The sequence below is a fragment of the Ursus americanus genome, chromosome 22 (genome assembly GCF_024610735.1).
Source record: "Ursus americanus isolate L20-20 chromosome 22, mUrsAme1.1.p, whole genome shotgun sequence".
Classification (NCBI taxonomy): Eukaryota; Metazoa; Chordata; class Mammalia; order Carnivora; family Ursidae; genus Ursus; species Ursus americanus.
Window position 1 is genome coordinate 21,945,899 of NC_142148.1, and position 22,070 is coordinate 21,967,968.

General features: G+C 41.5%; 1 protein-coding gene across 4 annotated transcripts in view; it reads left to right on the top strand.

Moving 5' to 3' along the window:
- Positions 1-22,017, top strand: part of NDRG3 (NDRG family member 3) — a 72,579-nt gene extending 50,562 nt beyond the window's left edge. For 2 of the 4 annotated variants that reach the window (XM_045804552.2, XM_045804551.2), the window contains 9 exons: positions 3,956-4,012; positions 8,895-8,998; positions 10,633-10,698; positions 10,821-10,872; positions 14,457-14,504; positions 17,889-17,924; positions 18,029-18,080; positions 19,281-19,319; positions 20,423-22,017. In XM_045804552.2, the coding sequence (XP_045660508.1) occupies positions 3,956-4,012; positions 8,895-8,998; positions 10,633-10,698; positions 10,821-10,872; positions 14,457-14,504; positions 17,889-17,924; positions 18,029-18,080; positions 19,281-19,319; positions 20,423-20,604 (636 nt within the window). In that variant the 3' untranslated portion in view covers positions 20,605-22,017. The remainder of the gene's footprint in view (positions 1-3,955; positions 4,013-8,894; positions 8,999-10,632; positions 10,699-10,820; positions 10,873-14,456; positions 14,505-17,888; positions 17,925-18,028; positions 18,081-19,280; positions 19,320-20,422) is intronic. The other 2 variants (XM_045804553.2, XM_045804554.2) reach the window with 1 other exon arrangement.
- The last annotated feature ends 53 nt before the right edge of the window (positions 22,018-22,070 follow it).

Genomic DNA, 22,070 nt, shown 5'->3' on the forward strand with positions numbered 1-22,070 from the left:
CTGGGTCTTATTACCATTCTGGCCAGGGTACTAGCTTCCAGCCAAAAGACAGGCTTCTGTTCCTCCCCGTGGAGTAGCTGAGGGCTAGAGGAACGCAGCCTGAGCAATGGACATGAAAGTGTTTCAATAAGACCATACTCCTTGAATACCCTCTGAATGAAAGTAAGAAGAGAAGAGAGAATAACTCACCAAGTTTGTACTGAAGCTGAAGTCCAGATGAAGGAAGATGCAGAATCCCAGTATAGGCCACCAAAATACGATGTGGGATTGTCATGCCCAAAGGTCAGGAAAGAATTCTTGAGACGTTTACGGTGTGAAAGGGTGTTTTTATTATAGCATGGAGACAGGGCCCATGGGCAGAAAGAGCTACACTGGGATTGTGAGGAGCTATTGATTATATACTTTTAAGTTTGGGGGCTGGGGATGGTAGAGAGAACCTAAGTCTCTAAAGGGAGTTTTGCACGTTAAGGAAGAGTTATAGGATCCTGGAGGTCTGGCTATTGTCAAGATAAGGTGGTTTTTAGTCTCTAGCAAAACATTAACATTAAAGCAGCCATGAGTTCGTTGAGGAATGTCACACATATCCCACCTCTGGCAGGGTGGAGGGAAGAGTGCTAGCCTTCAATTTGCCTTTTGCTCCCTCGTTGTAATGACTTTACAAATATAAACAATCCCAGCAACAACCAGAGTGAAAAGAGGAAATGAGAGTAAAAGCATAGTATGGTATAACTTTTGCTTTGAACTGACCTGTGCTAAAAAAGTCATTCACTGTTTTAGATTAGAAAAGGAATTACTTTTGAAACATTTTTCTTTATTCAGTACAAATATTATTTGTAAATTATTGTAATCTGAAACTTTTAATCCGAAACTATGAGGTTGAGATTAAAGCAGCAATGTTATAAAGTTTTCCAGAGAAAAAATAACCCAAGCTTTCATTACCTGCTAAAAGATGCCTAATGTAATAATAATCTCATTTTTAAACAAATACCTATTTTTAAGTATTTTTAAGTTGCCATAAATGTTTATTCTAATACACCACTGGATATAGCCTCCAAAATACCACTCCCAGCTTGTCATATGTATCAAAGCTTTACAGATATTCAACCATGAGATCCAGTAATTCAGTATCTAGGAACGTACCTGAAGGATAAATAGTGATACTTAAAAGCTTTAAATAGAAGGATAATAATTTTTTAAGAATCTAATACCTGTCTAGTATTTCCTGATGTGATTTGATGTGGGGTCCAAGAGTGAATGGCCAAGAAAGAATTCTTGAGCTGGTTTTATTAAAGCACGGGGACAGGACCCAGGGGCGCAAAGAGCTATATCGGGATTATGAGGAGCTATTGACTTTATACTTTTAAGTATATAGCTAGCTGTTGTTAGGAAAACGTCATCCATTACTGTCTAGTAAAAACCTGGTCATGAGACCCTTCAGATGTTTATCAGCGGGCCATATGCTTGGAGGATGATTGCTAACATGTATCTTGAGGGGTAGAGATAAAGGAAGTTTCCCAAGGAATTTTTTTTAAGTGGGGAGGGGCAGAAGGAGAGGGCAAGAGAGAATCTCAAGCCGGCTCCACACCCCGCGCAGGGCCCAACATGGGTCTTGATCTCACAACCCTGAGATAATGACCTGAGCTGAAACCAAGAGTCAGTCACTTAACCGACTGAGCCACACCAGGTGCTCCTCCAAAGGAGTTTTTATATGTTGAAGAAGACTTACAGGAGCCTGGGGTGCCTGGATAATGGTCAGCTAAGTTTGCCTTTTGCCCTTAGCAAAGTGTCAACATGGAGGCACCTGAGCTCCCAGAGGAAGGCCACTCTGCCTGTTTCAAGGACTTGTCAATGGGCTATAGCCAGTAAGGAAGTGTAATTTTTTCTTTTGCCTTTGTTTCCCGCATCAAGTAGAGCATCCACCTCTTCATTTCAGGGTTGTGAGTTCAAGCCCCACATTTGGTATAGAAATTACATTAAAAAATCAGTGAAAATGCTGGTCTTGCCCACTATATTAAAAAAAAAAAAAGGAAAAAGAGAAAAGAATTTGTTACTAATAGTTATATCTTTGGCTGGTAGCATTACAGAGGATTTTTATTTTCTTTTTCATATTCCATATTTTCCTGATTTTCTGTGATAAGCCTGTATAGCTTTTAAATTACTTTAAAATATTAAAATATTCCACCTACTGGAATTTTAAGAAATAAAACAAATGAACAAAGGCAGAAAAAAAGAGAGACAAACCAAAAAAACAGACTTTAGCTGGAGAACAGATGGTTACCAGAGGGGAGGTGGGTGGGGGGATGGGTGAAATAGGTGAAGAGGATTAAGATTATACTTACTTTGATGAGCACTGTGTAATATATGTAATTGTTGAATTACTATATTATGCATCTGAAACAAATATAACACACTGTATGTTAAGTACACTAGAATTAAAAAAAAAAAATGCTCTACCTACCAGTAGACTAGATTCTAAAAAATTTATCCATTTCTCCCCACATTCAAGTTCTAGAGAAATATGCATACTCTAGCTTTGGGTGAAATATATTAATGATGCTATTGCCAGATGCTGTGGAAAATTCTTCCTTATAATCTGACTTACTTAAAACTTGTTCTAATTGCTGTCCACTTATGTGGTTGTGTTAGAATTTACCTGAACACTCTCAATAATGTAAAACAAATTATGTGTAATAACCTAATAAAATTGTTATGAAACTTGAGAATGACCTTATGAGTATTAAACATGAACGGTTATTAATTCTAATTATCTTTAATTTATAGCAGTTTGATCATTGGTAACCCGTCTGAAGATTTCTGGGCTTCTTTCTTCCTTAATCTTTCTGGGACCATGTAATCCTGCTCTACGCATATCCATGTCTGTCTCCTCATCTCCTCTTCTCCATCTGCACTCCCAGTTCAGCACTTCACCTCTCATCCAAGTCAGCAGTAGGAATTAAGCATAAAACCGAGGAAGAAGGCTACAGGGAATCAGCAACATAATTTGAGTTGGAAATTTTTCTGAAAATAGACTAGCAGTCTGCAGATTTGCACAGATTGCTGCATTTATTAGACTGTGATATGCATCATTTTGAAATGGAAAAAATTAGGAAAATGTTCAAAACGCAAGATCATTCTGTAAACAGCAGTTTCCTCCCACTCCTTGAAATGAAGATAGCAAAAACTGGAGGAAAGAAAAAATTGTTTTTGTTTCTTGAGTGGCTCGAGAGTATTCTTAAGTCAATCCGTATTAGCCGTGTATCCAGTGTAAATGCATAAATATAGGCAGGAATGAAGTAGCTAATAGCCAAGAGTTCTAGGTCTTAAGTTTTCAAAGAAGGAATGACCAGCATTTCTTCTAGCAACCTGTTTCTTTCTTTCTTTTTTTTTAGGGGCACCTGGGTGGCTCAGTCAGTTAAGTGTCTGCCTTTGGCTCAGGTCATGATCCCAGGGTCCTGGGATTGGAAGGCATCCGGCTCCTTGCTCGGTGGGGAGCCTGCTTCTCTCTCTCCCTTCCTCTCTGCCTGCCGCTCCGCCTGCTTATGCTCTGCCAGATAAATAAATAAAATCTTTTAAAAAAAAGAAAAAAAAAGAAAAGATTTTTAAAAACATTTATTTGAGAGAGGGAACACGATGGGGAGAGGGGCCGAGGGAGAGGGTGAGATCATGACCTGAGCCAAAGGCAGACACTTAACCTACTGAGTCACCCAGGCGCCCCTCTAGCCACCTATTTCAAAGCAGGTGATATTATTCCCCTGGAAGGGAGACCATTTTTTTCTGACTTGTTTTTTGTTCTCATATATCTTGAAACCACCATCTCATGAAAATGCGTGACACTGACATGTGCTTTTGTTTGTTGAGGGATAGCATGTGTACAGTAAGGTGCACTAATCATAAGTGGACAGCTTGATAAATATGTATGCTTAACTCCCTTGACACCAAGCTTTTGTCTTTTTAGCTCTCAGGCTTGACAACCAATGTCGTGGACATTATTTTGGCTCATCACTTTGGTCAGGTAAGTGCCTATTCCAACCAGGACAGCTTGTTTGTTGGCTTGCAGCAAAACCTTATTTACCTCAGGAAAGAGGGGGTACCTTAGAATTCACCTGATCCTCGTGGGTGCCACTTCCAGGGCAGAGTGTGATGCATGTGGCTCAGCAGAGGCCAGTCTTAGGGGAGAGGCATGAATTCAGTGCCACTTGGCTCTTGGCATTTGAAGAGATGAGGGAAGACAGAATCCCCTCCCCCACCACCTGTTCTCTGTCAGCAGCCTGCCATCTGTTAATGTTTGACAACATCACGTGCCTCACCAAACATCTTCAGAACCGTAATGAAATCTGGGAAAGGCTTCACAGAAATAGAAATTTCAGAGAAAAATGGAACCAAAAGAAACAAATATCAATGTTTAAAGAACCTTAGAGATTATCTTGTTCATTCCCATGTTTTACTGGTAAGGAAACTGAAGTCTATAGAGGAAATGACAGGTATGGATAATTTTTGGGTGGGAAAGGAAACCCCAGTCCTCTTTCCAGAAGGAAGAGTGAATTGGATAATAAGATTCTGAATGAGATAAGTATCATCTTATTTTTTGTGAGAGTTGGGGAAAGATCACTGTCGATTCTTCTTTAAATATTTGGTAGAATTCATAGTGACACCATCTGGGCCAAAGCTTTTCTTTGTGAATACTTTTTATGTTACTAATTTAATGTCTTTACTTATTAAAGATCTATTAAAATTTTACTATTTCTTGAGATGCTTTAGGTGATTTGTGTCTTTCTAGAAATTTGTCCATTTCATCTCAGGTATTACCCAGTTGGTTGGCATAAATTATTCATAATACTCCTTTATAATTCTTTTTATTTCTGTAAGGTTAAAAATAATGTCTCCTCTTTCCTCCCTGTTTTTAGTAATTTGAATCTTATTTCTTTTTCTTTGGCAGTCCGGCCAACCAATTGTTGGTTTTATTGGGTTTTTTTTTCCTGTTCTTTTTAAATTCTCTATTTCATTTATTTGCACTCTAATAGTTGTTATTGCCCTCCTTCTGCTTGCTTTAAGTTTCCTCTTGTTTTTCCAGTTTCTTTCTTTCTTTTATTTAAGCAGGCTCCACCATACCCAGCACAGAGCCCAACGTGGGGCTCAGACTCACGACCCTGATATGAAGACCTATGCCGAGATCATGAGTCAGGTGCTTAACTGACTGAGCCACCCAGGCGCCCCTTCTTTTTCTAGTTTCTTAAGGTGGAAGGCTAGTTGTGGATTTGAGATTTCTTCTTTTTTTCATATAGGCGTTTACAGCTATAAATTTCCCTCTCAACACCACGTTAGCTGCAGCCCATAGTTCTGACGGTTTCATTTATCTCAAAAGTATTTTCTGATTTCCTTGTGATTCCTTAACCCATTAGTTATTTAGGAGTATTTTGTTCCATTTCCCAGATTTCCTTCTGTTATTGATTTCTAATTTTGTTCCATTGTGATCAGAGGATATACTTAACATTTCATTCCATTTTGAATGTATTGAGATTCATTTTATGTCCTACCATATGGTCCTAACATGTGGCCTGTCTGTTCCATGTACACATGAGAAGGATGTGTATTCATTCTGCTGCTTAAGTGGAATGTACTCTGGGTGTCTTGTCAGGTCTGGTGGTTTACAGTGTTGTTCAGTTCTTCTATTTCCTTGTCATCTTCTGCCTCATTATTCATCCGTAAATTAAAGTGAGATATTAAAGTTAACAACTATTATTGTTGAATTTTCTATTTCTCCCTTCAATTGTTTGTTTTTGCTTTGTGTAATATGATTGTTTGTCTTCCTGATGTTATATTTTTATTTAACAGAACTTCGAACTAACCTTCTTTTGTTAGCCCCATCTTTACTCTCTGCTTGCAGAGAAAACTGGTGCCTAAAAGTCTTGAGCCTTTTCAGGCTACTTGGTACATGTTCACGGACTTCTTTCACTCCCCACTGCCAGCCTAGCATACCAAATCTGCTAAATGAACGATTATAGTCTTTCTTCTGCTTTTCCACTCTCAAGATATAATAGCTATTGTTACTTTTCCTGTTGCCTTTGTCCTTATGAGTTTATGACTTACAAAGAAAAATTTTTGCTGTTACCTTTGAGATTTTTCTGGAGGGAGTAAAGTTGTGTTTTAATCCAGCATCTTTAATTGGAAGTCTCAAAGACTGTGATTGTGATCTTTTCACAGGTGCTGAGTAGAGTGGGTACTCTCCTAAAGACATAGCATGCTTGGTTTTGACTGTAGACCTTAAAAACCAGTTCACAAAGTTTACAAAATTCCATGCTAAGTGCTGTGGAAGTATAGAAGATACAACCTTTATTCTCTGGGAGTTCACTCTGGAGGGAGATACGCTATACAGAAATACTATTGTAGCATAGATAAAAAGGGATAAGTAATAAGAACTACCTTTCATTGAACACCTACAAATTTCAGAGAAACTTTTTATGTATATTAATCAATCTAATACTCTCTTAATAGAAATTGTATTATTCCCACTTTACAGATGAAGAATGAATTTGTTTCCAGCTAATAACATATTGAGGGAGGAGATTTGAAGCCAGATATTTGCCTAACTCTGAAGCTTTCCTCTTTCTACCATGCCAGGGTGCCTCAGGAGAGACACCATGAGGGGCCTAGAGGAATTCAAAGGCCATAGAGGTTTACTTCTGATTTGGGGATCAGGAAGGGCCTCTATGTAGAGGAGGTATCCCAGCTGGGCCTTGAAGGAGAAATAAAATTCAAAATTTTAGATTTGGGGAGGAATAAGGAGTCGTTTTTTCAAAAACAAAGAAAGCCTTCCTTTCCATTTTGCTGTCAACTTAGAACTACTCTTAAAAAATAAAGTCTTGGGGTGCCTGGCTAGCTCAGTCGAAGTGTGCAACTCTTGATTTTTGGGGTCATGAGTTTGAGCCCCACTTTGGATATAGAGATCACTTAAATAAATAAAAAAACTTTCAGAAAAATAAAATTTAAGCAAGCAAATGTATATATTGCTTCTAATACTTAGAAATGGTAACAGCTAAGGTTTTGCAACATGAATAATCTCATTTTCACCAATAAGAAAAAACAACCATGGCGACACCCTCTTTTTCATCTATCAGATTTGCAAAAATTAAAAAGAATGGCCATTAAGGAAGGTTGTAGAGAAACAAGAAGTATAAATAAACAAGGCAGCTCCATATGTCCTGATAAGGAATGGTCTCTGATACTTTAAGGGGAGAAGCGGAGTGTAGAACAGTATGTCTAGCAGACCACAATTTGGGTTTAAAAAAAAAAAAAAAAAGTGGGGAGTGGGGAGGCAATTTATACATAACAGCTTTGCCTAAGAAGTTCCATTAGCACTTAAGCCAGTTTTATCATTTCTTCTCTCTTTTATCTCAAACTTTGCTGCCCAGACTCCTCTCCAGACCTTGAAGAGGGAGCTGGCTACACATTTCGTCTCTGATTGCTGTGTGCTTCATTTGGTGTTACTTTTCTTATTACCGTTTCTTTACCATTTACTGTATTTCCTCAGAGTGATCGTAGTGCCCTTTAGTTTCAGGTAGACTCTGATCCATTTGGTCAGTTTCCAACTGTATTCTTGGCTCACTTTACCTATATGGTAGTAAGAATGCAAACAGATATTCTCCTTATCTATATTTCTCTACGAAGTTTGATGGCGCCCTTTACACACTGCCCTGGATTAACTGGCTCTCTTACTATCCCTGATCCACTTCTTTCCTCCAAAGCAGACATTTTCCCTTCTGCTTAAAACTGCTTGCTGGGTGTGTGTGCACTTGTGTATATGTGCACACGTATGTACATACATGTTTATGCACACAAGAACCTGGCAACTGTTGTGATGACCTGAGAAGGCCAGCAAGAGAGAGACCATTGGACAATGGGTGGTGGGGGAGGGAGACTCACTTCACTGTATAAACCATTTGTTTCTCTCGTATTTTATACCTTTAATAGTAATAGCAGTAAGATTAAACAAATGATAAATTGACTTAATAAAATGTAAATGGAATTAATATATTTCTATAGATATTATGAAGTGATTATATAAATAATAAATAAGTGATATGCTGATTATATTATATCCATACAGCTAAGTTAATTATGTAGATTTATGGCTAAGAAAAATGTTACCTTCCCTTTTTAAAAAAATTTTTTGAAGTAGTCTCTATACCCAGCATGGGGATTGAACTCACGACCCTGAGATCAAGAGTTGTTCGCTTTACCAACTGAGCCGGCCTGATGCCCCAACTTCCATTTATTTTGCACTTTATGGTTCATGTAACTTTTCTTATCTAATCTTTAAGACAGCTTGTCAGGGGCTCTTGGCTGTTTCAGTCGGTAGAGCATGCGACTCTTGATCTCAGGCTCATGAGTTCAAGCCCCACATTAGGTGTAGAGCCTACTTTAAAAATAAATAAAACAGCCTTGTCAGGTATCTGGTTATTATCTTCATGTTTTATGAGGAATAGCAGAACATGCACAAAACAAATAAGGAAACTAGGGTTCTGAATGGTTAGGTGACCTCTCTGAGTTCCACAGCAGTTTCTGGGTCCAGTGCAGTTTCTGGGTGCTTCAGGTAAGGAGGAAGTTCAGAGCAAATCTCCCAAGTTTTTACATTTGGCCTGGAGTTGGTGACCAGCTTTTGCCATAATAGATTCTTTGTGCCCTCACCTGACACAGAATATGGCACTGAACCAGTCTACTGCAGATAAAGACTTGAGCCATTCAGCCTACCAGTACAAGGGTAGGCTCCAGGCTCTGCCCCATTTCCCATCTTGTGCAGAGAGATTTGGCTTTGGGCATTGAGAATGCAAACCAAACAACATAGACTTGTACTGTAGCTCAGATGTTTACCTTGTTTCTCTTTTCAATTGTTCTAGGAAGAGTTGCAGGCCAACTTGGACCTGATTCAAACCTACAGGCTGCATATTGCCCAAGATATCAATCAAGAAAACCTACAGCTCTTCCTGGGTTCTTATAACGGGTACAGTTGTTTCCTATTCCTCCAGTTAAATGTAAACGAGGGGCGCCTGGGTGGCTCAGTTGTTAAGCATTTGCCTTTGGCTCAGGGTGTGATCCTGGTGTTCTGGGATTGAGCCCCACGTCAGGCTCTTCCCCTGGGAGCCTGCTTCTTCCTCTCCCACTCCCCCTGCTTGTGTTCCTTCTCTCGCTGGCTGTCTCTCTCTCTGTCAAAGGAATAAATAAAATCTTTAAAATGAATGAATGAATGAATGAATGTAAACTAGGTCCAAAAGGATAATTGACATTTGAGGGAGAGGGGAAGGGGAAATAAACCACTTCTTTCAGTGCTGTGTCATGAGATTGCTTTCATGCTGTTGCACCACAGTAAAAGAGGAAGGGCTATCAGACAGATAGGAAGACAGCTTTCAAGAAAAATGAATGGGGGCACCTGGCTGGCTGAGTTGGTAGAGTGTGTGACTTGATTTTGGGGTCATGAGTTCAAGCTCCACGTTGGGTGTAGAGATTACTTAAAAAAAAAAAAAACAAACTGAACTGAAGGCTGTTTTGGACCCATTCAAATACCATCTGTAGTTTTAAGATGTTTTGAAATTAAATAAAGTACCTCAGTTATGTACACACACAAAAACATACACATAATATGAGGCAGGACAGAAAAATACATGGAGAAGAGGCAAAGAATAGAAGTCTTAGGCCTTGATTCAGTTTCTCTTCCCTGACATCTTGTCATCGGGCAGAAGTAACACATAGACACTAGTAAATTCTCTTTTGTTTGTGTACATTCCAAAACCTACTGTCATGTCTCCCCCAGTCACTGAGAGAGTTGGATTCTTATCTTGGGACCAGCTTTTCCAAGGTTAAACATACTCACTCACTCCTGCTAGCTTTCTGAGTATATGGGAAAAGATTGAGAAAATGGGTCAGCTGTAACTTACCTAAACTCACCCAGAGATCTTGAACCTGGTCTCTCCAACTCTTTTCTCTGTGTAACAGAGCCTGCTTATTTTCAGTCGAAATCAGAAAGGTTTATTAAGTACTGCACTAAACTATGTTAGTTAAAAGTTTTCCTGTGGGGCACCTGGGTGGCTCAGTGGCTTAAGCGTCTGCCTTCGGCTCAGGTCATGATCTCAGGGTCCTGGGATCAAGTCCCACATCGGGCTCTCTGCTCAGCAGGGAGCCTGCTTCTCCCTCTCCCTCTGCCTACCGCTCCTCCTTTTTGTTCTCTCTCACTCTCGTTCTCTGTCAAATAAATAAATAAAGAATTTAAAAAAAAAGTTTTCCCCAAAAAAGTTCCCCTTCTCTTAAGGAATTTATTCCTATAAACTAGTTGGAAAATTAAACGCTACAACTTGAAGATTTCAATAGCATTGCTATTGAGTTTTGAAGTTGCTTCTAAACTTCTGGCATCACATAGTGCCCCTCAGGGTTGAGCCAGGAACCTCGTTCCTGCTCTGTACCCCTCAGGATGCTACTAAAATGGCTGCTCGTGAACAAAGTGCACAAGGGCCCCTTCCCTCATTAGGTGTGAAGGAAAGATAGTTTCAAATTCCTCGATACATTTTCATTTTCACGACCAGGAAATAATCTGAGTTGCCATGATTTTACCTGAGAAGGGTGTTGCTTCCCTTGTTTTTCTAGACGCAGAGACCTAGAGATTGAAAGACCCATGCTGGGCCAAAATGATAACAAATCGAAGACATTAAAGTAAGTCCCTCAGTTTCCCTAGTAAGTTGCTAAATATCTTTGCCTTTCATACACTAATTCAGTGTTCAGTGGAATATAGGTGCTGTTTGCAGAGTGTCACCTCTTACTTTGCCTTTCCCCAGGTGCTCTACTCTACTGGTGGTAGGGGACAGTTCACCTGCAGTTGAGGCGGTGGTAAGTATGTCCTGATGTTGTGAAGATAAATGAGATTAAATGCAATAAAATGTATACAGCACACTGCTGGCACTCTAGAAACAGTTGTAAATGGTCGTCTTTGTTATTTCTGATTACATGTATCCGTGTTTGCTCCTTATTACCCAGTTTGGAAAATGAGTTCTTCATCATCCACTAGATTTCATCAGAAGGATCAGTATTACCTTTGATTGCTTTATGTGGTGTTCACTTTGTGGCAAGTAGTATAATTAAACACCATTTGCTTACTGTCAGATTTCTGACAGCCCTCCGGCCTTCTGCCGCCACCGTACATCTGGAACTGTATGAGACTGGAAAGGTTGCTGAGAGCCTGTATGCTTTCCTCTGCCTCCTCCTCAAGTATAAATGGTAAAAATAATACATGCTCATTGTAGAAAATATGAAAAATTTAAAAATAGAAGGACAGGAGGAAACATCACAATTCCATTACCCAATGTTATGTTTACCCAAAGGTAAACTGTTATGTTTTCCTCTAACATACCCTGGGTGATACTAAACATAAAAGATTTGGGAACCTGATTACTAATAGCTTTTTTGATAGCCTTTTTCCATATTATAAAGTCGGTACATCTGTATAATATTTAGTCTTGTAAATGCACCTTTGTTTAAGCTCATTCTCCAGTTGATGATACCAGATTTTGGACCATTAATAATGTTGCTCTTGAACATCCGTATTGAATTTTTGATCATTTCCCTGGGATAGATTTCTAGAAATGGAATTAATGTGTCAAAAAGCATAAATTTTTGCAAAATTTTTGATAACATTTGCCAAATTCCTTTCCAGAAAGGACATAGCAGTGTGTTAGCATCAGCAATGTATGAGAGCGCCTATTTCACAGCATCTTGTCCAGCACTGGATTTTTAAATTTTATTAATAATTTAGTGGGTTGAAAATGGTGTCCCACTGTTCAATGTGCATTTTTTTGGTTACAAATGAAGTTGACAGTTTTTCATGTACCTATTAGCATTTACTTGTTTTTCCCCACAATATATGTGATATAAATAAGTATCTGTGTGAGATTACCTGGTTTTCTTTGGCAGCCTTCACTTCTGCCCTGTTCAGAGAAAAACATTAGGGAGTAAAGCTTTTGGGAAAGGGAATCCAGTAGCTAATCAGGTGTGTAGACATAGATGAGAAGGCTTATGGGGCAGGGTAAGTGTAGGGTGAGGTAGATGTGATGATATGTTCGTACCTCCCTGAGTCATCCTGAGAAACATTCCCTGTCTGGTATAAAATACATGGCGTGGTTTTAGCACAGAGTTAAATGACCCTCGAGTTAAAAAAAAAAAAAAAAAATCCCTGAAGGTGATAGTTATAGTGATGATCCCAATTCATCATGAAGGAGTTTTATAAAGGTCAGTCTGTCCTGGCTAAAAAGGTGGGAATACATGCTACAAAAATATCTATCAAAAACATTTCTTCAGGGGCGCCTGACTGGCTCAGTTGGTAGAGCGTGTGACCCTTGATCTCGGGGTCATGAGTTTGAGCCCCACATTGGATATAGATATTACTTTAAAAAATTTTTTTTCTTCATAAATATGTGACCTGAAAAAGGAAAACAGTGTTGTTTTTAGAAAATACTTTTTTTAAATGTTTTTTTATTATATTAAACTTGCATGGACTTAAGGCAACATTGCCAATTCTTCTTTTTCATGACTAGATAGTTTGGCCAATACAGATAAGGTCTTGTTTTCTGATTTCCTCATCTTCAGCATTTATACGTAAGAACCTCAGGAGCCCTGTCTGTATCACAAAGTAGATGCTCTTCTAGACAGAGTCTAGCATGTGAGAGCTAACATTTTATCCCACAAATTGGTAGGGATTAGAGGACTATCCATGCACGTAAGAGCAGGAAGGAGCTCCTCAAGTTTTGGTCATTTTTGCTAACTGTTCTTGCTCACTTATTCAAATAGCCTCATTTTTTGAGCTTCTCCCTATTTGCTCGATGCTATGGGGAATCCAAAAATGAATAAGATGGAGTCTCTGCATATGGGGAGCTAGGGGGAGAGTAGACATGTCAAAAAAACTACCATTGCGTTCGGCTTAGCAGATATGGAGACTTCTTACAGAGTTAAAGAAATTACAAAGTGGTAAACCAAGGAAAGCATGATTTATTATATTACATCCAGATGTGGGAGCTCATTCTTCCAGAAAATAGTTACTGCATGTCTACTATGTTCTAAGCACTGTGCTTGGGAGTTAGGGATCCAGTTTTTAAATTCTGCAGTTTAGGGTTAAGGATATTCTGTAGTCAACTGGTACATTAATGATATTCTGTAGTAAACTGGTACATTTGCTTATCACTGCCTGCATTGTCATTTGTGTAGAGCAAAATCTAGTTTGGTGATCCTGGTTTTTAGATCATCCCCTGATTATAGAAGAGTTTTATATACCTGCCCATCAGCAATCCCCAGAGTTCAGCTGGATTACTGGTTCTTGCCTAGGTAATTTTAATAACTCCCTAACTAGCTCAGTGCTTCCGTAGTCTGTCATACAGGCCACAGCTGGTTACTTTACTAAAACAAATCCTTTTACCTCAGAAACCTTCCATGGCTCCTTCCCTTCCATGGTCAGCTCCAGTCTGCCCCCCAGACTTGCCTTCCAGTGCATCTTCACACCACACCTCTGTAATCCCACACATGCCCTGTCCCTCCACTTCACGCCTCCTGGTTCTTTGCTTATGCTTTCCCCCTGACTCTGGAAGCCTTCAAACACCCATCCCTTCTTTTTACTGTCTCTTGAAATCCTACTCATCCTTCTGTACTCAGCTCAGTTGTGAAATTTTGAAGTGATACCATTCAGCCTTGTATTATATGTTTTCACATTAGTGGATTCCAGACTCTTAGCAGTGTTTTGTATGTGTATGCTTGGCAAGCATGTGTAAAAGGAGAGATTTCATTGATTAAATTAGCCATAAAACATTGCTAAACCTAGAGATTATCTCCCTAAAAGCTTTTCTTTGAGGTCCCCGCCTTCGTGGGTATAAGAGTATAGGACACCAAACGAGTATAATCACATAGGTTGTAATTCCTAATTCTGATAACTGCTGTGAGAGAAAAAAACAGAGTAGTCAGTATTTAGGTGGAATAGTGAAAGACCTGAGTCAGAAAAGAGTGTGTGCAGAATGGCAAACCCAGGGTACAGGGAAGCGGGGGTAAGGAGGGTTGGGAATCGGGCTTGGTCAGGGCCATTTGTGCTGGGAAGCCATCAGAGCCCCAGCAGGTGAGGGCCATGATCCAGTTCACATTTTAAAATAGGTAACTAGCCCCTAAGTTAGGTAGCCAGTAGGAGAAATTAGATTCAACATGTAGTTCTTTAAATACTCGCAACAGATTCAGAAAATGAAATTAGCTAGACTTTTAGTTACTCGGAAATAGATACCAAATACATCATGTATCTCTTACTTTGTATTTTGGTAATTTCTTTGGCTGATTCAGCCATCTCGAAACTGAGCTGTTGATTTTGGAAGATCATTCTCATGCCGCACTATTTCTTATTTTTCTAGTGGTCATAAAATTGTTTTCTCTTTTTTTCTTTTTTTAAGGTTGAATGCAACTCTCGCCTGAACCCTATAAATACAACTTTGCTAAAGGTAAGGTGTTGTCTTCCCTCATTGCCCGTCAATTTGTGAGTAAACTATACATGGCTCGAATTACTCTATTTCTGGAATAGTTGCCCAAAAAGAGGGAAAGCTTTTCTCTCTCTCTGATTCTCTCTCTCTCTCTTTTTTCTTTTTCCTGAATATATTCTCACTGTAGAAAATTGGAAAATAAAGAAGAGTAAATAATGAAATCAATAAAAATTACCCATAATCATACCACCCAAAGTTCCCCTCTGGTAAAAATATTGATGTCTTGGGGTGCCTGGGTGGCTCAGTCAGTTAAGCATCCAACTCTTGATTTCGGCTCAGGTCATGATCTCAGGGGTCCTGAGATTCGAGTCCCACTTTGGGCTCTGTGCTGAGCATGGAGCCTGCTTAAGATTCTCTCTCTCCCTCTGCCCCTCTCCCCCACAACCCCTGTGCTAACTCTCCTAAAGGAAAAAATAATTGGGGTCTTTTTCCTGTACACTTTATACATCATTAAGGTCAGGATATTTACAGCCCTGTGTCTGGTTTTTTGTGGGTTTTTTTTTTTTTTAACGATTTTATTTGTCAGAACAAGAGAGAGAGAGAGAGAGAGAGAGAGAGAACAAGCAGGAGGAGTGGCAGGCAGAGGGAGAAGCAGGCTCCCCGCTGAGTAGGGAGCCCAACACAGAACTTGATCCCAGGACGCTGGGATCATGACCTGAGATGAAGGCAGACGTTTAATTGAGCCACCCAGATGTTCCTCCTCAACTTTTTGACATGAACATCTTCCCATGTCATTAAAAACTTCGTAAGCATTATTTAATTTTGTGAGAATTAGGATGAATCAAAATTATTTACATGCCATGTCCCAGTGTATTGTTTAGGAAGCTTCCAGTAACATTCTAATGATGAGGGTGGGTACATTTTCTTCCTCTTAGGGCAAATAGAGAGCAACTGTTGTACTGAATTTCTAGCTAGTGTCAGGTTTCTCTCCCTTTTCATTTTACCCCAGGCAAGAGTGTCAACCTTGTTTTTTCTGCAGCCTATAGTAAAATGTTCAGGGGCCTGACACCCTGATTTGAATATGGATTACTGTATTTAAGTGCTGATCTTACGTTGCTTACTGCTACTTTCTCGGCCTGAAAGACCTGTGCTTTCTTCCCTTTCTCTTTGAAGTGGCTTGAAAGGGAAGTGCTGTCACCAGAAGCAGGCCATAGTTCCTGGAAATAGAACCTGAGGTTAATGCTCTGAGGCGACAGAACGCAAAATGTTCTGAGGTCCAGGTGGTTGATGAACTGGTCCAAAATAGGGGTGTTATTTTAAAAGTATATGGGTTCGAATAGTTTTTCAGTACAGGTTTGAATCGGTGTTTTGAAAGTACGAAAACTGAGCTCTGTAGTAGCTGTAGATGTAGTTTATTTCCGGGCAGAACTGCCCACCGCAACAGCGTTAACAACTGACTCTACAACTACTTGACAGGCGTCAGCCTTGGAAATAGTCCCGCCTAATATTCTCTTTCTGCGTGTGTCGTTTTATGTCAGATTTGACTCTTGAACTTCATTAAAATACAGCCTCTACCAGTTAGGTGTATATTTAATCAGGGTAAATGTTTGTTCCTGGTATTATTCGTAGAATTTTAAGGGACTGTCCCATTAACCTCAAATTCCTGTGCCTTCTGTGGCATTCCCATCTGCTAAATAACAGTCTCCACCTCAAAGAAAGTTTTCATGCTAGTGAACAGAAACGATGGTTTATTTTTTTGAGAGAGAGTGTGAGCAGGGGAGGGGAAGAGGGTGAGGGAGAGGGAGAATGAGAATCCTAAGCAGACTCCACATTCAGGGCAGGGCTCAATCTCACAGCCCTGAGATCATGACCTGAGCCGAAACCAAAAGTTGGATGTTCAACTGACTGAGCCACCAGGTGCCCCTCTGTCTCTTTTTTTTCTTCAGTTCCAGTCAGCCTGAATAGGATACTGACTACAGAACGCGTAATAGCTGGAAGGAAGGGTGGGCCCCTGTTTGGCTATCATGCCGTAGAAACAGTGTTTTCTGCAGATTGACAGAATCTGCTTCACCTGGGAGCTTGTTAGAAATGCAAGTGCTGGGGCGCCTGAGTGGCGCAGTCGTTAAGCCTCTGCCTTCGGCTCAGGGCGTGATCCCGGCGTTATGGGATCAAGCCCCACATCAGGCTCCCCCGCTGGGAGCCTGCTTCTTCCTCTCCCACTCCCCCTGCTTGTGTTCTCTCTCGCTGGCTGTCTCTGTCAAAAAAAAAAAAAAAAAAAAAAGAAAGAAATGCAAGTGCTTGGAGCGCCTGGATGGCTCAGTCATTTAAGCATCCGACTCTTGATTTTGGCTCAGGTGGTGATCTCAGGGTCATGATATCGAGCCCTGCCCTGGGTGTGGAGTCTGTTTAAGATTCTTTCTCTCGGGGCGCCTGGGTAGCGCAGTCCTTAAAGCGTCTGCCTTCGGCTCAGGGCGTGATCCCGGCGTACCGGGATCGAGTCCCACATCGGGTTCCTCCGCTGTGAGCCTGCTTCTTCCTCTCCCACTCCCCTGCTGTGTTCCCTCTCTCACTGACTGTCTCTCTGTCACATAAATAAATAAAATCTTAAAAAAAAAAAAAAAAAAGATTCTTTCTCTCCCTCTGCCCCTACCCCCCGGCCCCCCTACGCTCTCTCTTAAAAAAAAAAAAAGAAAAAAGAAAGAAATGCAAGTTCTCAAGCCCTACCCCAGATCTATTAAATCAGTATCTCTAGAGCAGAAACCCAAGAATCTGAGTTTTAATGAGTCTTCTGGGTAATTCCAATGTGTACTAACAAAACCCTACTCTAGAAATCCTTACACACGTGAGAATAACCAGCTGTAAATATTTATGAAGTGAGAGACAGCCTCACCAAATCCAGCTTTGAGAGGAAAGTGGCTGATCAAGTGAGTTGGCCAAATTCAACATCATCATCTCATTGGAGAAATCCCCTTAGTTATAGAATGAAGATAATATTGGGCTGAGAGGGAATTTAGGAAGCATGGTACCCTGAAAAGTAAGGGTCATGCTGTTTGAGGACTCTGAAAGTAACATTCTTCAGATGGAGGCAGAACCGTAGTTGAAGACGGTGGTTAACTTCACTGTCACCCCGAATGGAAAATTCCCAACCTGGGCCTGAAGGCCAGGCTCTACATCTTACTGATTAATAAGTATTAAATAATCTTTTCAGATTTATATCCAAGGTCATTGCTAGGATGTAAGTCTTTGTATAAGAGTGCATTGAGGACGTGTACACTTGGTTGCAGCTAAACATTAAGTTAAAGAACCTAAAATTCAATCCTGTCCTGTTTGAAAGGACTCATGGATTTTCAGAGCATGTCCCGTAAGTATAAGTACCAGCTGACTTACATATTTTTCCTCTTTTAGATGGCAGACTGTGGTGGACTGCCCCAAGTAGTACAGGTAAGGAGGGGCTTTGTTGTTGTTGTTTTCTTTTTTTAAGGCACTCATTTGATTCTGCCTCTCTGCCTGTGCAAAGATTAATACCTTCTTATTTTGTCTCCTAGCCTGGAAAGCTCACCGAGGCCTTCAAGTACTTTTTGCAGGGAATGGGCTACAGTGAGTAGTATAAAACTTTCTTTCTAGCAAAAATTTAATGATAATAGGGTCATTTTGATATCTGGGGGGCCCCCATTTCTCAGGGCATAACCTCTGTGCTAGCCAGCCTGAAGTACAAACCAAATGTTTATGGAGCATTCATCTGTGCATATTATATAAGGTGAGCTAACACTTATTAAGCACTTACCTTGTGCCAGGCATTCAGTGTTTATAACCTTAAGAGGTAAGTTCTGTTATTAGTCCCATTTTAGAGAAAAAGAAACTGAGGCTCAAAGAGGCTAAGCACATTTCCCAGGGTAACAGTTCACCTGCAGAACCTTAGCGGTCTGACTCCAGAGCCCATGTTTTCAACCACTGAGGCTTAGGCTTTCTTAAGCTTGTGAATCTGAAATTACGATTTGCATTTGAAGTCAGCTGGTAATGACTCCTGGCCTAGAGAAACACAATGGAGACTTCAGAAGAAAAGGGTAGTGTCCTCAGTTACATCTGCCCCGCCACGGGAAATGAACTTGCACAGTAGTTTACAGCGAGTCCAAGGATGTGTCCATATCGTGTGCCACTGTCCTGGTCTCTTGTATTGTAGACCCCTGAGCTTTCTCATTTGTCACAGACTATCCACACTTGCTTCTTTCTTGGAATTTTTAAGAAGAAAAAAATCTTCAACCCAGGTACAGAGCTCTTTACCCAGTAGGGTGATTTTTTTTTTCCCTGTCTTTGGTGTAAGTGTGGAAAATGGCCATTGAACAGCTGCGTGGGCAGCAGCTGACCCCTGGGTACAGCCCTGTGCCTGGCAGGCAGACTGTGTATGTCTCGTCCAGAGTGGCTGTGTCATCCCCGTCTGTGAGCCACTACCAGCCGAGCCCACACCCACATCTCTCTGGCTCGCTGGGAGGAGAAGTCCCTCTCCTAGCCAGTTCTCATCCCTTTCCTAGGAAACAGCTGATCTTCCAGCCCATTTCTGATCCAGAGCAGACAGCTGTTTATAGGGAAGGGGAAAACAGTTCCCCTTGACTAGTTGAGAGAAGTAACATCTGAGATGCAAATAAAACATCAGTCAGCCTCAACTCTTCTCTGAGAGCTTAAAATAAAACTTCATCCCTAGCTTAGAGTATTCTGTCAGTGTTTACTAGGCAGCCGAGGTTGCCACTTGGCACTCTTGGATCACTAACCTGCCTTTTCCTGTGTCCATCCTGCTTCCAGTCCCGTATGTGCAGCTCAGTCACCTGAACACCGAGTCAGGTACCTTCCTCTGTGCTGGCCCCGCCCCTGCCTCCCAGCCATGCTCTCCTGGCTGCACTGGCTGCCTGCAGCATGTCCGCGGTTTTCCTGTGCAGTGAGAGCCCGATAGAACGTGGCTCATTGTGCCCTAAGAGGGTTAGCCTGCAGGTCCAGCTCTGGTTCCCCAGGAAGAAAGGAGCGGGTTGTAATAGCCAGGCTTCCTCTTATCATCCAAATCCAGGGTCACAGCAGTAGCTAAAACTTTGTAGGCCGGACCCCTCTTCTACTGTCTCCTACTCATCCTTACATGAACCCCAGACACAGGAATTGAAGAACAGCCTTGATTCTAAATAGGAGTGCCAGAGCCTTTGCCTGGAAAACTCAGCAGGGATGGCATCTTTTGACCCCAGCATTGAAATGACAGCTGGGGGAGTGGCCATTGCCTCAGGAAGATATGCAGGCAGGTTATGCCAGGTAAGGCCGTGTCTGGCCAAGCTGGAAGGATCTTAGGATCAGAGCAGCAGTAGAACAGTAGTCTGAGTGAAACACCCACTTCCAGAGCCCTTCCCTCGCAGGCATTCTGTACCTTGCTGCCTGCATAGAGGTCAGTGCCAGTCCCACCTGCCTCCCCTACACCCACACGTTCATACATGTTTCCTCCCCAGGTAGCAAGGGTAGCCTGTGGACACGGATGGTAGTCTTGTTGTATCGGGCTTGCACTGTGTTTGTGAAGCACCTTCATACTTGTGTGGTTTGTCTTTCTTTTGGTTTAGTCTTGCATGCACTGCAGGGTTTGGTTACCTATTTGGGTTCCCAAAGCCTCTTTCCTAATCACTGTTTGAATGGCGTGGGCATAGCTAAGAGGCTATACTCTGGACTTAGGTTTCCCTGCGTTCTTCTGTGGACTAGAATCAGCCGAGATTCCAACCAGATCCAAAGGATTAAAGCAGCCTTGCATATAGCCATTCACTTAAGCAAATAATGCAGAATGGAGATGGCTATGTCTTGTCCTGGGTCTCACCTTAAATGGGTTGGGAAAGCTGAAAAAGCCTTTGGTGAAGTTTCTAGATTAGCTAAGTTTAGCCAGGGTACCATCTTCTAGTCCCCTTGGTTCTTTCTTACAGTACCATCTGCCAGCATGACCCGGCTCGCCCGATCACGAACCCACTCAACCTCGAGTAGCATCGGCTCTGGAGAAAGTGCCTTCAGCCGATCTGTCACCAGCAATCAGTCAGATGGAACTCAAGAATCCTCTGAATCCCCTGATGTTGTGGACAGACACCAGACCATGGAGGTGTCCTGCTAAGCAGATACTCCTCCCCTGGACCATGCAAGTCCACCCTCCTTCAAACAACCACTCCATAATATAACATTTCATCCAGCAAACTGGCATCTATCTTTAACTCCTGCATGGCCACTGACACTCTCTGGTATCCTGGATTTATCATTCTCTGCCTGCCCACCCTCCTTTTTGTATGTACCAAGAACCACTTCCTTGCCATTACTGTAACATTCCAGCATCTTTAGCTGATCAGATTTCCATATCTTCTCTTGCCAGCTTCTCCTCGTGCTTTCCCAACTACGTATCTGACGAGATTCTTTGATCCTGATGTATGTGTGTGAGCACGCGTGTCTGTGTTTGTGTGTGCATAGTTTTGTGGTTTTAGATATGCTTTCTTGTAGAGCTTCTGCAAAAAAACAAAGGGGACCTTTTTTCTTTTTCATTTTCAATGGTGTTTTTAAGGGAAATATACAGAACAGGTTTCTAGGTTGGGTAGGCCACTGCATTCTCCTTTGGTTCCGAATTGGTCAACAAGATTTGCAAAGTGACTTCAGCAGCTCTGAGGAATGTGGAAGATCATGCTTACTGTTGATTGTGACCAATAGAAGGGAGCCTGTTACATAGAGAGGCAGGCAGGGTGGCCAGCCACCTCCTTCTGTCCAACTGCATTCACATATGTTATTCTGTAAATAAAAGGGAGGGATATATTCTTTTAGAAGCCCATGAATGATGAGTTTCTGGTGCAACATGGAGTTTGTCCTAAGAAGTGAGTGTGGTATCATTACTGCACTCTCTTGCACAGGAAGGTGGCAGACAAAATGCCAGGCCTCTGGTCTGCCGGAGCAGAGCTGCGGTCGCTGCAGTGTCTGATACCACTTACCAGATAGCCACAAGAAGTGCCTCCTGGGTCTGTGATGAAGAGTGTTTCTCCACTCCTCAGTCCTCTGTAAAAGGAGAGGTATGGCCTGAAATTGTGTAGATGGCGAGGAAGCAGCTGGCGAAGAGGCACAGCCCTCAACTGAATATCAGGCATCACAGGCATAGCCTTGACTTCAGCTGACTTAGTGGAAGTGAAGTTAAATTGGTACAGAACCCATTTCTCAGAAGGATTCTTGACAGATAATTCTTAAAGAAGAGAGGAAAGGGGCCCGGCTATAAGGGCAGCCTGTGCAGGTACAATTGTGCTCAGTGGACTGCTGTGTGAGGGGCCGCAGCCAGCCAGAGTATTGCTGGGAGGAGGATGAAACCAGCTGCCGCACAGCAAGGGTCCAGCTCTTGAGGGCATCAGATGTAAGCTCAGGGTTAGGCAGTTCCGAATCTTAGGAAGGGGCTTTTCAGACATAGAGTTCGCTTTCTGCTGAGATAGGGAATGCATCACTCTGCCAGAGTACAACTTTTTACAGATTATTAAATAAAGCTGTATATGTCTCATTGTTACCCGATTGCTGGTGTTATTTCTCTCAAGCCATGCACTGGGGCTTGGGGGGGGG